This window comes from Phytophthora sojae, assembly GCF_000149755.1.
Source record: "Phytophthora sojae unplaced genomic scaffold PHYSOscaffold_4, whole genome shotgun sequence".
Taxonomy (NCBI): domain Eukaryota; phylum Oomycota; class Peronosporomycetes; order Peronosporales; family Peronosporaceae; genus Phytophthora; species Phytophthora sojae.
The window spans coordinates 5,776,693-5,793,267 of record NW_009258118.1 but is presented as its reverse complement, the minus strand read 5'-3'; the positions used below and the strand labels follow the sequence as shown (position 1 = coordinate 5,793,267).

The window sequence follows — 16,575 nt, the reverse complement described above, 5'->3', positions numbered from 1 at the left end:
CATATGCCGCCATTCTGAAGACCTGGTTTGCGCGTGTTCTTAAGTGGCGAAAGGCACTCTTGACATCTCCCTTGAGGACGCGTATCCGGCCTGCATGCCCTGCTTTTGCTAAACTGTCGATGCGCCGTGCGATAACTACCACTGACTCGTATCTCACTTTGGGCACCGACTCGACAATAAATGCAGCGTTTACACAGTCGTCTTTTGGGTAGGATAAGTCGTGAATTATGCGCACTTCCTCCATCGGGTCCACATCCTTCTTCTCAACAGCACCGAGCGGACTGCAGATTAGTTCTGGCCACCGCTCAATGATATCGGCATCAACTATCAAATATTGACCGGAGTCTTGGCCATCCCGAATGCTTCTTGTGACAGCACGTAGGTAACGTCGGCAGGAACCATGGTTCTTCGGTGGTGGCCGCCGCGGTCTCGGCCCTTGTCTCCACCCCACGTCGATGCCCTTCTCAGCAATTTCAACGAGTAGATCGAGATGTTGATAGCCGTTAAGAACGGTCCGCAGCCGGACAGGATCGATGGCTTTGTTCGGTCTGCTGTCTATGCTATCTTCGCACCGCACAAATCGCGTAGCCTCTTCCAGGGACATATTGTGCGTGCGAATTACGGTGGATAGAGACTTGCAGGCTACTCCGTCAATTGCGTAGACAGGAGATGCGGGTCGCTTTGCACTAACGAACCCCCGTTTGCGGTGCAGGACGGAAATTCGAGCTTCGGCCCGAAATAAATCCACTTCCAAACATGATTGAATCTCTCGCGCCGAATCCAATGACAGACTAATGTGGGCGTGACTGCAACACCTCAACCGACAAACGCTTGCACCCTCCACCGGCAACTGCTGCGACCCAAGTGATTTTGAACGCAAGTCAGCTACCCGGGTGCAGGATACCTTGCCGGTCTCGCTCCTTGCGTCTGCCTCTGTGTCATAACAAGGCCTCGATTGACGACTATCTGTGCAACCAGCAGCCATTGGCGCTGTCGGATTTACCGCAGATCCCGCCGACTGCGCACAAATTACCTCGCCAATCTTGCTCGTTGTTGTGGGTACCCTAATTGAGTCGCGTGGGGGCCTCGATTGCACGCGTAATCTAGACTGGTCCAACACCGTCTGAGATCCATCACTTGAATTGATTGTGTTAACGCAGTTTGCTACTTGACCTCGCGCCACCCTATCGGCTTTGCATGGCACCGCCGACGGTCGGTCGTTTTGCGTTCGTGATGGATACATTGCCAGACCAGTCTGAACGAGTCATAACTCTTTGTGCTCGTCCTTCAGCCCACCAAAGCGCCTGTCAATCTCTTTTTTCACGATCGCGGGTAGCAGCTTGGGAACGCGATGCCCATGCTCGCTGGGACAACCGCCATCACTGTCCACCGCACAACCCGCCGCTGAGAGAAAACGCATGCACAGTCGTCGCGACTTTCCTGATGCGGGGTCGTTCTGCACTGGTAATTTGCGAAGTACTTCCTTAGGGATTCGCCCAAATCGCTTCTTACCGTCGTGGTTGCGGCCGTTGCGGAGCTGGGATCCTTGTTCAACGTGGCCCTCAAGGCGTGCTGGTCCCGACATCATCTCGTGTCGTACATCCTGCACTTGCCGATGCACCTTTATAAACATCACATCCTTGAGCAACCGGTCATCGGTCGTACAATGTTGCTGTACGGCTCGAAGCTCACCACCTTCCTCAGCCGCTGTACGAAAATCCTCGAGAACGTCATTTACCCAGAAAACTAAGCTAGAAATCTCTTTTGGCGTCCACGATACCTGCGATAGCGTGTGTTCGGTGAACTTCACGATGGTCTCAACCAATTCGACCAGTTCAGCACAGCAAAACTCGCGAGCATAGGTGAGGAAAACCCTGTCAGAGTCCACAACACCTTCGATGCGCGATACCGGCGATGCCGCCGAGAATTCTGCAGTTGCGGACAAATTGTCAAAGCTTGAACCACCGGCCTCCAACCAAGCCACCCGCTCATCCCTCGATAGTCTTGCAAAGTGTCGAATCGAAAGACCACCAGAACCGAAACGAATATCATAGGCCTGCGTACAAATTCCAGGTACGGCTTTGAACTCCACGTGCTCGGACCGAACTAAACCTCTGCAAAACACATTGGCAGACTAACCTTTGTGCTTCTCCGTTATTATGCGCTTGTGAACTAATTCCTGCTCCTCGGACGGTGCAAATGCGTACTTAGACGACTTCTTTTGTCGTAGGGGATGGCTTCTGTACGTGAGTACGCATGGTACCACCACCCTCCACCGGCTGCGCTTTGACGTTGGCCTCCTCCTTCCTAATTATTAAGAAACGCTCGAGAAGGTCCGGTTCGTCGCTTATTTTTGCGATAATCAACGCGTCTTGATCAATAGCGGTTTGAACTCGTTGTCGCTTGGAGGGGACGTGGCCATCGTCGCCGTTGGCAATCGTGACCTCTTGCTGTCGTTTTGTCACGTGTTGTGTGGTAGTGTTTGCCCGACCAACTTCAGCACCGCGTTCCGATTCGTTTTGGGGCGAGTCATCGTCGTCTGGAAACGGGTCAAAGAGCTCTTCCACGTCCTGAACCGAGCCGCGAGACAAAGCGGACGTGCTCCGAAGCGGTTGGGGCTTTGGTGGTATGCAAAATGAGTTGCCTACGCTGCGTGGCACTGGTGACACCCCTCCGTCGACGTAAAAAGCGAAATTTATAGCGTGCTGGAGTGGAAAATGAGCTTCCTCTCCTGTTCTTGGGTCGATCCACTGACACACCTTGTCACCACTAGGGTGATTTTCCTCACTCATCAGACCTTCCAGTATCTCGGACACTTGATTTGAAGCAGAACTACCGCCGGTACCGAGCAGCCGACTCAGAATTGACTGCTCCATCGCCTCTAGGTCAGTAGGACTCCACTCGTCGCTTCTGAACTCGACGTCTTCAAGCAACAGAACAATCACTGGTGGACTGCAGCTGCCGCTGCCACAAATTCATGACCACCGGATCGGATCGTGACACTGCTCTGGTCGACCGAGGTCACTTGTCCATACTGAACCTCTCCAGCTAAACTGACGGACACGGGTCGTCGGACCAACGAGATCTGACCGGCCTGAGAAACTTGACTGGCCCGAACCACGTGGTCTTCGGCGACGGCACGATCCAGTTTCCCTTCGCCTCCTTCCAAGCTGCGAAACGTCATCTCCTCCGAGTCTAGCTGTAAGACCTTAGCATAAAACGGATGCTCTGCTTCGAACTCCACCACTTCAGGTGTCAAGTGAAGGAAGGAGCGGCTTGTAAGTCTCACCATGACCGGAGTGCTGAAGGCTGAAAGCTAAAGCAGGAGAGCTTAAGCGGCAGACAGAGATTTTGAAACTAACGCTACGACCTCTACGACTGCTCCTAGCACTTGAGCGTTGGTTTCATCTCTGCTTTCTCTCCTCAAAAGCTATTTTCACCTTGAACTTGAAAATATCCAGTACGGGCAAGGGGAGACGGTTTACCGCCATGGAGACTACGTCACTGAAATGTATTTCGTGCTGGAAGGGGAGGTCTGCGTCGTGAAAATGGGTGGACCTCCGTCTAAAATCCACAGAGGCGGGTACGTTGGCACGGCTACACTGACACAGCAGGAGCGTGGGGAAGGTTACATGGAGCATGTGAGCGCCAACAGCGGCTGTATCCTTCTCTTTGTGTCTCGCGACCAACTGCGAGCTATGGAGGCGATTTTCCCACCATTAAAGACTGAACTTCTCACTGTTGATCGGAGGCTGATGAGCAGCGAACTCGCGAGTATGCACGTGCAAACCGACAGAGAGGAATATAACCAAGTCAGGAGCATGCTCCACAGGGTGCAGTTGGCCCTAGCAAGCGTATTCACTATTGTGTACGATCCAGATTCACTGTTTACTTTGGCGTGGGAAACGTGGCTGTTCATGGTGATGACGACGCAGTGGGTGGTAGTGATGTTCCAGGCGTTCTTCCCTCTGGAGGAAAGACATAATAAGGTGGACTCACTCATGGTCTTCTTAGAGTGTTCGTTTCTCCTGGACGTTTTCATTCGCTCACGACTTGGGTTTTACGAGTACGGGAATAAAGTCATGGATATCCACCGCATCAAGCACCAGTACTTCCGATCGGGGGCTTTCGCTTTGGATATCATCGCGCTATTGCCGCTTTATGCTGTGAATTGGGGCATAGAGTCGTACCAGCGATGGGACCTCCTGAACGTCAACAAACTTCTGCGATTGTTCAAAGTTCCCAAGCAACTTCACGCACTCGAGACGCGGTACCTTAAGCGACAACGGAGCTGCATCTGTTCAAACTGCTCTGCTACACGTTCATGCTCTCGCACATTCTGGGCTGCATCTGGTTCAACTTTGCGTCGGGAGTAGCCACCCCCAAATTCAGCGACAGCTCAGCCCCGACCGCCACCCAGACGGCATTCGGTGAGAACCTGTGGCTGCCATCCAAGAAGCTGGAGAATGGGTCGCTCATGCTCCAGTACATGGCGTCTCTCTATTGGTCGTTCGGTCTCATGTCGTCTTCAGGCGAGTCCGAGTACCCACAGACCACGGCCCAATGCATTTTCAGCGTTGTGACCATGACCGCGGGCGTTTTCCTGTTTGCGTACGTGCTTGGTAATTTTACCGACATTATCGAGCTCACAAGCTCCGAGAGCAGAGAATTCGATGTCAAAATGGGGGCAGCACGACAAATGCTAGACCATTTCAAGATCCCGACTATCCTCCAGGAGCGGGTCTAGACCTTCTTGTTGTTTAAAAGGTACCACACGATCACCCAGCAGCATCTGCTCGGAGAGTGTTCGCCACCGTCCTTGCTGACGGATATCCGCCTTGTATACCTAAAGCCCATGATCGAGAAAGTGGATTTCCTCGCGGGGATGGAGATACCCATCACGCGAATGCTGGTGTCCCAGTTCACGCAGGTGCTGGTTTTTCGTGGCGAGTTAGTTTTCAGGTTCGGGGACTGCGGCAGCGACATGTTCTTCGTATTCACGGGCATCCTCGACGTTCTGCTGCCCATGCAGCTAGCCAAACGTTCCAGACCCACGTTCAGAGCTGTAGCAGACACTGTAGCAAGCAAGGAGAACGCGTCCTTCCAGGCTGGACCGACACCGGAGGATATCGATGACAGCTTGCAGCAGATCAGTATTCCAGGCCAACTGAAGAAGATGAACGAGATATCCGCTGGCAGATATTTTGGTGAGAACGGATTATTCACGATTGGGGAACGGGACGCCTACATCCAGGCTCGGACGTCGTGCATCCTGTACAGACTGTCGCGCGAATCGCTGGAGCTAGTATTCGAGCGGTACCCCAAGTGGAAGGAGAAGGTCATTCAAATCGCGAATATTCACCGTGAGCAGGCGCGACTGGAGCAGCTTTCGCGCGATGAGCAACGCCGTGGGATGCTGATATGTGGTGGGCGAGCTTTGTCACGTTCGGACATTGTGAATGAGCGAGCCGAGGGGTCGAAAGGAGCGCGATATCACACCCGTTTGCAGCGTAGCAGCACTGGGAGCAGCAGTCGGATCCTCCCAGTTCCGACGTCGGTGGGTTTGGTAGACCAGCAGGTTCAGAAGCCTCTTCTTCGGTTGGTCGATGGGTTTCTTCACGGGGTTCCAGTGCAGAGCAAGTTTCCCCACTTTTGGCTGCGGTTCATCATTTGCTGCACCATGTTTGTCGCCGTTATGACCCCCTACCAGCTCACGATGGACGCTATGGATCGCACAGCGGTCGTCCCCGTTCTCGTAATTATCATAGGGATCCTTTGCGAAGTCGCTATCGTCGTGGATCTTTGGTTTAGCTGGCACGTGCGTGAGTCCCAGGCGTCCATGGAACTGTATGACCAAAAGCTGCGTAGCGTGTACAGGAAGGAGCGGATGCTGTGGGATATCCTCGCCGCCATTCCGTTCTACGATGTGCTGGCAGTACTGGGCTGCAGAGCGTGGTTCAAATTGCTACGTTGCATCAAGATTTTCAACCTCGGCAGCTACTTCAACGAGCTAAACCGACGTAGCTTTTTCCAACGAGACATCCAGCTTTTGGCACGTCTGGATGGGGTATTTGTTGGTCATCTACTGGGTGGCGTGTGCGTATCTGGCAGTGTCGATGGACGCAGGCTTCGGAGCAGAGTGGGAAGGGTGGCTTCCGTCCCAGGATCTGGTTGTCTCGGACCCTCAGAATCCGTCCTCCTCTCAGCTCGCGCTTCGTCTATTGCGGGGACTTTTCTTCGCGATGGTGACTTTCGTCAAGAAAGCTTACTGCCCCGAGCCTGAGACTGCAACGCTCTACGCGTTCCACATTGGAATGTCTTTCGTGGGTCTCATCACTATGTCATACGTCATTGGTGAACTCGCGAGTCTTTTCATTTCCTATATCGGACTGGAAGTGGGGTTCCGCAAGAATTACATCGCCGTGGACCTTTACATGGCACGCCTTCGTCTCAGTGATCGTCTGAAGACTCGGACGTACGCGTTTATGACGTCTCTCTGGTCGTCGCATGCTGGTGTGAACTACGAAGAACTTCTGGCGGAAATGCCTAAAGCTATCCGTACGTCGTACGTGCTTCAAGTGTCCACAAAGCTCCTTTCGTGGTTCATCATGAAGGTCATCGCCCCTGTTTGCTGGGACGAAAGCCAGAGGATGGACGAGTTCACGCGCGCTCTTGCTGAACGCTTGCGCTTCGAGTGCTACCCACGCGATGAGAGTGTTGTCACGGAAGGAAGTATCGTGCGAGCCATGTATTTCGTGATCAAAGGCCACTTGAGCATGCACAGCCGCTCTCTCCTGGATCGACCGGTTGGGCTCCGTAGTGGCAGCTACTTCGGAGAGCGTGGTTTGCTGGGGTGCACCATCAGCGCTTATACTGTACGGACCGTACGGGCCTGTGATCTGCTTTCTCTGAGCTCCGAGGCGTTTGTTCAAGTGCTGCAGGGGCACCTATTCACTCGTCTCGCTCTCAATTTGTGTGAGCGTGCGTACAAACACCTAAAGAAGCAACACATTGCGTCTTGCTCGAGAACTGACATGGAAGAGCACTGGGGAGCAGCTCTACTGGGAGCCGTCCAAGCGATCCAGACCCAGAGACAACCAGCTGCGCAAGCGAACCTCCCTGTTGCCAAGGAAGTCGCTGGGAAGGAAGCGGGTGACCCTCCTCCCAACTCGGATCGGATTCCTTTATCGTCCCTACGACGTAAAGTCACACACCAGAACAGCAAGGCTCCGGAGAAGCAAGACCATCTCCTGCGCAGCGGCCACAAAGATGTACCGAACGTTGGTGAAGCTAAGGGCGTCCACATTGCGGACAAGGAGAGCGATGAGCTTCCTGCCAACATTGATTTGATGTTCAAAGCTCTGAAGACGCCCCACAGCTGCTTCGAGGCGTTTGCCCCCCTGCTTCACATCATGCTGGCGACCGACCCGCTGGAGTGGCATGTGAGTTTCAATACCCTCAACAGTACCGCCCTGCCGAATGCAATTGAGTCGGTAGACAATTCCGGGTGCCGGCGGCGCAACTCGCCCCCAGCAGCCGAACATACAATTGCGTCACCACTCATCAGCCGCAATGAAGAAATTGAGCAATAAACTCAAAAGTAGTGCGAAAACCTATTTGTCGAGGAAACTCCACTTTGACTTCTTTTCTTGTAAGACTATGAATTGGCTAGTTAGCTGGTGCCAAGTACAAAAATGTATCTTCCTTCAAAATCGTCAAAAGCTGCCTTTGTCATTCCTTCTTAGTTTCTTTCTTTCTTCCCCTTACAGCCTTTTCAAGTCGTCGCTTCACGTGCTTCATCATCGCTGAGCCTTATCCTCACATGCTGACGCCTTTTTGCTCGTTACTTCACGCAAAGGTGCTGGAAATGAGCCCTGCACGGGCCCCAAGTGACATGGAGATCGAGCGGAACGTGTCCCAGAGATCGTCAATTGAAATGGCTTCGTGCACTGTCCCGCCAAGGTGCTCGGCGAGATCTGTGACGCCCAGATCGCTGACACGTCCATACCCAACCACAAAAGCTCGCAAGCCCGACACCGCGTATTGCTGCCGCATGCTCGTCGCTAGCTTCAGCCCTTGCTTACGGTCAGCAGGTCGACCGTCCGTGAAGAAGATGAGTACAGGCTGGTACTTTTTCATCGGATTCCGTGAGAGCACGGCGTTCGCTTGTTTCAAGCCCTTCTCATAGTACGTCCCCCCACCACGGAAGTTCACGCATCGCGTTGCAGCCTGCTCAATCTTGACTTTTTCATACTCGAGAGTGCCCTTATCCCCAAAGGTAATTACCGAGACGATATCTTGACGACAGCCGCACGACATCCGACCTCGCAAATAGTCCCGGACTCCTTTCACCAACGCTTGCCACGGACCGCCTTTCATCGACCCCGAGCAGTCCAAGACGAAAACGTGGTGCAATATACGAGCGGAGGCGGCATGCGAGCACGTAAAACGATGGCCGTTGATGTACGTGACACCATCTCGCTCCAGGAAGGGAACGGATGCAGCAGGTAGATGCCAGACAGGGAGATCACAGCCGGAAGGTTCTTTCTCACGTCCTTTGTGGTCCGGTGCATTGCATAAGTACGGACACTTAGTGAACAGCGCGCGCTCTGCAGGGGACGAACAAGGGTCTTCCCACCCGATCGTTCTCCAGTACTCAGCATGCAACACTTCATCAACCTCGTGGTCTGGGGCTGGAATCAACGCAGTTTCGCAGTGGCGTCGGTGATCCCCCAAAGCCGAGTAGACACACGCATCAGCACTCTGGTAGCACTTGAGGTAGTGGACGTGTCCTCGTCCGGCTGTAGAGCAGTACAAACTGCACATTTCGGCGCTACCCTTCTCGCCTGCGGCGTACTTGCGGTTATCCCAGCTGATGGTGCTCTGCTTAGCAACAAAGTGCATCTTGCGCATGTTGCCGTGTGCAGCAGAGTGCAGTCCGTGGTGTCCGAACGGTTTGGCGCAGTAATACTCACAGGCCACGCATCTCGCGTCGCATCCATGAGGGGCTACCCTCCCACCCCACAACCTCTTGGCACACGAGTGCATACCGCCGTGGCTTGTTTGTCCGGGCTCCAATACGATGGCGCACTGGTTGCGTGTTCCAACCATCCGCTTCGATCCATACTCGAAATTGTCGAACGAACCGCTGAACTGACGCGTGGAGACTCGGACGCTTTTGCTGCATATGCCATTCGCCTCACAAACTTTACTGCATACGTGGCTTGAAGCACACATATGCCGCGCATTTTCACTGCTGCCCGAGTAATACCCAAGCAAGCCTCCTTGTTCTTGGGCAAGTGTTGCACTTAATCCAGGATTTCCATGAAAATGGTTTGCGGAATCGCAACGCTCCTCACAGCTTTCCATCTCGCACGCATAGGCGCACTGCGTCTCCACACACTTGTGCACAGTGTGAAGCCGCTCTCCGTTCAACACGCACACCCCTTCACAATTTGGCGCACTGCACAAAATACCGCAAATGTGCTGCTTGACGGAGCAGCGATGATTTCCGTCATGCCCCGCCATCTGCACGCAAACAATTTCGCAGTTCGAAGCATCCGCGAGACTGCATACAAACCCGCAAGTGTGGTCTCCCTTTCCGCAGTCGCACGTTCCTTCGTGGCCAGCCTTACCGGTACAGCGAGGAACCTGTTCACGGTGCTGGTAGCTCTGCACACAGTACTCACAATAGCTGCGGCACACATGAGTCATGCCACAGTTGTGCTTCTCCTCACCTGGGGAGTGGCAAGCTGGGCGCATACACTGGAGTTGGCACTGCGCGCACCCATGACCACACCTCTTAAAACGCGTCTCGAACGGGAGAAGTCGAGCTCGCTCGATGTTATCCCAATCATCCGCAAATCGCTCAGGTCCCAGGAATTCCTTCACCCAGACAACAGCCTTCGATTTACGACGGCAAACCAAAAAAGACAGCATGGCGTCGAAATTGGTGTAGTCTGCCGTGGTGATTTTTTCTTCTGCTCCCTTCAATATCAGCTCCAAATAGTGTTGAAACAGCATCGTGATGGCATCGTAGATAGACCCTGTGTCCGCTGTTTCAGCGCAGACTGATGGTCCAAAATCTAAATTCTCGTCAATCGCTGCTAGTGAGAACTGGAGGTTCAAACGCTTCCAAGATTCAGCACACTCGTGGTAGTCATGGCATAGATCTTCGAAAGAAAGCATTCCAGCAGCACGCTCGTTCTTTGAATCCGGCAGAATTCCTGTGCGAATGATACCAGGCAGATTTCGGTGAAGCTCCTTCATCTGAAGTTGTTGCGCGGTTTCTTCAACAGTGGTCCAATCCAGGATCGAGATTTTGGCCAATACCAGTCGGATAAAGTCGTGGAAGGCTCTTCCGCTTCGAAACCCATGCTCCGATTCGCCCTGCTGCGTAATAACTTTCTTGACCAACTTCTTCGCGTGAAGTAGCGACTCGTAGTAGCCAGGAGTCCCTAACGGAGGGGAGCAATTAATACTCACTTTACCCGAATACATGTTCGTTAGGAAGTTTTGCCCCGACGTGGCTTTGAGCAGGTTCCTGATTTTCCCCGTAAACTCCGAGAGGACATCTCGGCCATCATTCGGGTTAATGTCCTTCACACTCATGTAGAATATTCCTCGGAACAGTCGCTTGTCTTGCTTGAGTAGATCCATTCCCTTTTGAAACTTGGTGAAAAGCTTGTCAATTTCTTTGTCAAGCCGCATTTCCATCCGGAATATCGTGAACATCGACAGCGACGCATTCAGCACCGCAAGAAAAACATCTTCTTGATCTGTTCGCTCGAAGGACCCCAGACCTTCGAAATCCAGAACGACAAGCAAAACATCTTTCATGATGCGTAGTGTCATCCACGCACCGTCAGTGCAACGATTTCCAGCGATGGCAAACGAGGACCCCGTTAAGTGATTGAGGAAGTAGCTTTTCCCGGTCGACTGCTTTCCCATGGACGTGATGACGACGACGCGACCTTCCCACGCCGACAAAAGTGGCGACAAAAGCCCAAATCGAGTTGATTCAGCAATATCCGCTGACTCCTGCTCCACTTCGGCTACATCGAAAGATGGGTCCAATCCATCTCGTAGCACTGTCAGCGCGTTTGCCTCAGCGCGACAGATTTGAATAGGAAGAAAAGTAACGAGCGTCTGGAGGAATGCCACCATGGATTTTTCACTCATATTCAGACCCAGTAAAGGGGTACACCGCATGCCAAGCCCTCTCGTAAGATCCAGCCCTCGCAACGGTTTGTTGACAGCCATCAAGTCGCTCATCAACAGTGACAGAAAATTGTGACAATCTTCTAGAGCACCATTGACGTCGTCACAGGACTGGCAACACACAAGAACAGAAAGAGGTGGCGGGGATCCATCTTCCAGCAGCCCAATCACTGGGAACTTCTCGAAAACGTGATAAAACGTGTACATCCAGTGCTCCTTGCGCAGACACTTCTCGCCGCTAGCATCCTTTCCAGAAGCCTTGGTGTCGTCATCGTCATCGAACTGCCGCATGCTGTAGGAATCGCTACGGACAGTCACGTCAACGGAAAATGCGTGCAGCTTTCTTGCTAATGGATCGAAAACAAAAACATGTCCGTTCACACTCTCTGCTTGCACTTCGTTCGTCAGAAAAGTGTCTCCTAGTGGCGCAACAGGTAGCTGGCGATAGGCATCAAGAGCAACGCACGACAGTTTTCCCTCAAAAGATCCATCCGCGCACGCTGTGACCAAAACAGCCCCGATAGCAAGATCATCCGAGAACCCCATAAGACGGCTGCGCGAAGTATCAGTATCACTGGGTACTGCTCCGGTAATCGAAGTTTGGTCACAATTGATGTCGACACCTTGTAGGCTGCCACTTGAGTCTGTTACGTAAACTGTTTTGCCCAGGAGGAGCATATCGTTGAATGGAGCCGTCAACGTCGAGTGCACACCCAAATCAACAACTTTCACGTAGTCCATTCGCTTGAATGTCTCGTCGAATTTGTAGATCCCGACTGAATCTGCCGACAGGAAGACCATGCTTCGACTCTGATAATTGAAGTCGCAAAGCGAGGGCACCTTCCCAAACGTGGAGATGACCATTTCACTCGCGCGTAAAGAAGGCCCATCGGCATTAGCCGGAAAGTGCACCAAGTTGACGTACGTTCGTTCATTTCCCGTGCTTATTTGTATGACCGACCGGTTCTTGATCGTGAACATCGCAATGTGAGTCTCGTACGCATTAAGCACATGATGGCCCAAGCGCTCTGTCTGTAGACAATCGTCCACAACGCCACGGTTCAGTTGTACTTTGATGACATCGTGGAACTGGGTGGCCGAAGCTTTAATTTCCCTCGTTCCGCTGCACAATATAGACCCCTTACGAGCTTTTGCGCTTACTTTCAACAGCAATCCACTTTTTTCCAGGAGCTTTTCACGGAGACCATCGAATTGCTGTCGTACGATCTCTTTAGTGCTACTGTCAAAATCAGACGCACTTTGCTTCTGCTCGCGGTTCAAAGCTTCAAGACCGGCCAACTGCACCGCTTCCAGTCCATTTTCGACGGCAGTCCACCACTTCACCTGCAGCTCGACCAATACCTCCGCCGTTTTCGCCAGGAATGACGTCCACAGGTGCGAGTCGCTAGCACCCCAGCTGGTGGAGCTACAACTTGACCTCTTCTGCTTCTCAATGGCAAGCAAAAGGTTCGCTTTGGGGGAGGTTGCGCATAAACTCAACAATTTGGCGAGGTCGGCGTCTTGGTTTTGCGTGTGCAATTCGAGCAGTGTTGCCTCAATATCTTGCAGACGGTTGGGGATTTCGAGCGCCAATTTGGACTTGCGATCAAGCTTCCAGATGCCGTTTGCTTTGACCCACGAACAAAAAGTTGCATATTTGTCAGCTGCAGCTTCATAGCGCGACAATGCTGCTGGTGAGTTGGCCTTACAGAGCTGCAAAAGTAGCTCGCGTGAGCTATCCACAATTGTGCGTTGCTCTGCAATATCACCTCTTAAGCGCCGACGAGATCGTTCTCTTTCCTCCATCTGCTTCTTTTCGTGCAAGGCACGGCAACTCGACACTTGCTCCTCCGGCCACAAATCAAATTCACGAAGAATGCTTTCACAGAGCTTGGGTGAACGGCCAATAGTCCCACTCAAATCGATCCGGTAGACCTCCGACTCCGCCTTCAGCCATGCTGCAAACGACAACTTTGCGTTTGCTTGAAATGTTTCTTGAAATGGTTCGGCGCGAATCGCACAATCCATCGTTTTCGTCAATACGAGAGCAGGATAACTGCCTTTCACTAAGCGTAGTTCCCCATAGCACCATCCAAGTCGGCAGAAGTGTGGGACACGCACTCCGTGCCGTCATGTTCATCCTCCTGCTTCTCGATAGTGAAAGACACCGAATACAGTGACAGCTTGTCGTCGTGCTGCTCTTCGGATTCAACCACTGCGGCTTTCAGCAGCTCTAAATCCTCCTTGGACACGCAGCAAACAATCTCTGGACTTAGAACGGTTAGAAACCGCAACACAAACGCGGGTGTGTCTCGAAGCATGTGAGGCTTGAACAACTCGTCGCGAATCCACGAGAAGAGAACCAAATCAGCACCAGAGTCGTCCTTCTCGGTGTTCTTCTCTCCGTCGGCTGCAACCTTCACACAGTAAACCCCTTCCACAGAACCTGAGAGCCACGCCGCTGTCTCATTTGAGCACAACGCCTGCATGTCGACCAAAGCGGCCGAAACATCCTTCTGCTTGCCGAACAGCGCCGTGACTCTCACTTTATCGAGGCACGTGCGCTCGAGCAGCTCATAGCGCAAGAGATCTGCAAACTCTTTGTCAAACTCGCTGGCGTGCAGCACGTCGAAATCAAACTCCATGGGGTTCACGGTCGGCATCATGCCGAAGCTGCAGCACAGACGCAACACCTCCAGCTCGTCCAGCACGGGCTTCACCACTTCCAGCTCGCACTGCGTCTCGCGGACCAGCCTCAGCAGCCGGAAGAGGCGCCCCCGACAAGGGCCTTCCTCGCCCATGAACTTCTTTCTCTCCTCGTTCCAGTTGAGAAATGGTCGGGTGTCAACGAGGAGTCAAAACCTGTCAGCGCGTTTCGGGTATCGTGCGGATCACGGCAGTTGAAAAAAACAACAACTAGGGCTCCGCGAAGGCTGGGATAGGAGGTTTTTGGGATAAACTCCTTTATTACTTTTTTTTTACGATCCACAGTCATCTCCTGCGCCCGGTCACGGCGAAGATGCAAGATACGACTAGGCAGTAATTATACACAGTAATGAAACGAACCTTGCTCGAGATCTAGCTCGTGGACAAATGAAAATGCTTGCATTTGTATGCTACTACATTCCTGTAGTAGTCCGTTCGATTCAATCATTCACTTTACATCACTCCATCCGATTCGGTATATGCTACTGACCCATACCGGTTCAAACTGCCCACGCATATAAACCTTTTGGACCCCCAGTGCGGCACCGGGGTCGTACTGGTGTGATGGGTATCCTACCGGTTCAACCTGCCCACGCATATAAACCTTTTGGAGGCCCAGTGCGGCACCGGGGTCATACCGGTTTCTGAAGTTGGGGTCAAGAGAGGTCATATTTTGACTTGACGTACCACGGATATAATCCTTTTTGGTCTGCGATAGCAGCACTAACGTTGCTTCCTATCCCAGTAAAAAAACGGCATGATGGCGATGATCGTCACTAGGTTAAGGATTCCCAGTAGGGGCGTAACTAGGCCCGATTAGGGGGGGCACGCGCGTCGGGTCTTCTTTAATCCACGCGCTCGCCCCGCCTCCGCAGCAGCAGCCGCGGCGCTTCGGAGTCTGACACCTTCGCGCAGCGCCAAGAATGGGGCAGTCTTGGCTCGCACTTTCGCCAGTGCGTCATCAGCGCCGAAGGAGGGTCCGCCACGATGGCACACACCGGCGCTGCTGGCCCTGACATTCGTGACGTACTTGGCGTGCAAGGTGAAATTTACCTTCCGTAGCTTACCAGGGAGTTATCGGCGTAACTCGTGATGTTTATGACTTGAAAATTGCGGCAAAATAGGAGGAAATGAAGAAGCGGCCGCCACCGGAGCTCAAGGAACACGAGCGGTTGGTGAAGTTAAGTTTCCAGTCGTTGAAGAAGGTAATTTATATGGCTTTATCGAGCATACGGTAGACTACTGTCTCGTTTTACTGATATTATTTTTTTATTACTGTATTTTGTTTAGGGAGACCAGGAGCAAGGGATGAAGTATCTTTCTGAAGCATACAACGCTACTAAGGACGTACAGATCCCTCCCGGTACGGTATTACAAGTTGAGCTGAATGTATCAATAGAGACTCACCCTGTTGTGCGGTTCATGCAGAAAACGCGGTCTTGCGGGCGTGCTTGCACGGCGATTTGTGCGAGAAAATTGGCCAGCATGCTTCAGCGTTACCGTACTACGATATGGCGACGAAATATATCAAGGCAGTGGAGCCTCTTAGTATCCGCTGTACCCTTGGTGTGAAAGTCTTGAATCAAATGGGACGCTGTTACTATCACACGTACGTCTAAGCTTCTAAGCTTGACATGACCATGCAGGTTAATGCTAACGAGTGTTTATTCCCTACAGAGAGCAACATGAAAGTGCGGAGAAGGTTTTCAAGAAGGCAATTCAGGGCTACGAGAAATTTCAAGGCCAGCTCTGACTCTCGCAGCCTTCGCGCACAGAAGCTAAGACATTGGAGCTCCTCGACAACGAAATATTAAACTAATTGGTGAGCTACACCATTCTGCTGGTAGCGATGGACCGGCAGGACGAGACCGCTCTCCTCCGCGAGCGCGCCCTTCGGGTTGTACGCACCTCGGAGGGCCTCCGCAAGAGAGAGACAAAGGTCATGGATCTGTTCGACGATAGGGTGGCACTCTTTTCGATGCGGGAGAAGCGTCGGCTCAAGCGCCAAGGAGGATCGGAAGAAATATCATTCACTGCGTCGAGTTGAGAAGGCGGTGGTCGTTGCTGGAAAGGGGCTCAAGGGTGTTAGCATCTCAGTCCAAGAGTCAACATGCTTCGTGAATTTTTTTTTCAGCTCATGTTGAGATGGAGACGGTGATGATGAATACTTCCAGTTTGTGAGTGTGCAATTGGCGTGGCTACGAACGCGTGGCGCTGGACACAATTACTCTACGACACGGCCCCGGACAGCCCGTTAAAAAAATAAATGCCAATGTGGGGTGCATACAGCCCACCGCCAAGCAGTTATTTAGTCGGACTGACGTTTTTTGTTTGCCACGGCAAAATAATTGTTGGCTTTCAAATGCGAGACTTCTACATGTACAGTAGTCCACGACATCCGTCGTGTGGTTCGATTACCAGGCTACGCCCTCACCAAGTTGGACTTGAAATGGGCAACGATCCCGTTTGAGGGAAACCGCTGCGTTGGTGGGGAAGAAACTCGGGGACTAGTTCTTTGACACAAAGATAATGACAAGAACTTCAACGCCGACCATTAGACAATATACACTGCGTAAATCGAGGACGGCATTGCCGTCGGTGGGAATGAGGTGGACGTGAAGCTGTCGATTGAGAAAGTTCTACCCCAAA

At 52.5% G+C, this 16,575-nt stretch overlaps 4 protein-coding genes across 4 annotated transcripts; 2 read left to right on the top strand and 2 right to left on the bottom strand.

The window, feature by feature from the left end:
• Window positions 1–1,264: 1,264 nt before the first annotated feature.
• PHYSODRAFT_499975 (hypothetical protein) lies at window positions 1,265–2,110 on the bottom strand (the record flags this gene model as incomplete). The annotated part of the gene is made up of 2 exons (XM_009529198.1): window positions 1,265–1,507; window positions 1,601–2,110. Coding segments are annotated over 2 exons (753 nt in total), but the record flags the coding sequence as incomplete, so codon positions are not given.
• Window positions 2,111–3,548: 1,438 nt separating this feature from the next.
• Window positions 3,549–7,592, top strand: PHYSODRAFT_332228 (hypothetical protein; the record flags this gene model as incomplete). The annotated part of the gene is made up of 4 exons (XM_009529197.1): window positions 3,549–4,211; window positions 4,292–4,741; window positions 4,787–6,020; window positions 6,112–7,592. The coding sequence occupies 4 exons, from the start codon at window positions 3,549–3,551 to the stop codon at window positions 7,590–7,592; spliced, it is 3,828 nt and encodes a 1,275-aa protein (XP_009527492.1).
• A 265-nt stretch (window positions 7,593–7,857) lies between these two features.
• Window positions 7,858–13,991, bottom strand: PHYSODRAFT_431701 (hypothetical protein; the record flags this gene model as incomplete). The annotated part of the gene is made up of 3 exons (XM_009529196.1): window positions 7,858–12,060; window positions 12,382–13,191; window positions 13,338–13,991. Coding segments are annotated over 3 exons (5,667 nt in total), but the record flags the coding sequence as incomplete, so codon positions are not given.
• Window positions 13,992–14,913: 922 nt separating this feature from the next.
• On the top strand, window positions 14,914–15,973 carry PHYSODRAFT_301108 (hypothetical protein; the record flags this gene model as incomplete). The annotated part of the gene is made up of 5 exons (XM_009529195.1): window positions 14,914–14,968; window positions 15,051–15,160; window positions 15,217–15,289; window positions 15,355–15,492; window positions 15,774–15,973. 5 exons carry the CDS (start codon window positions 14,914–14,916, stop codon window positions 15,971–15,973), a joined length of 576 nt encoding a protein of 191 aa, XP_009527490.1.
• Between the last annotated feature and the right edge of the window lie 602 nt (window positions 15,974–16,575).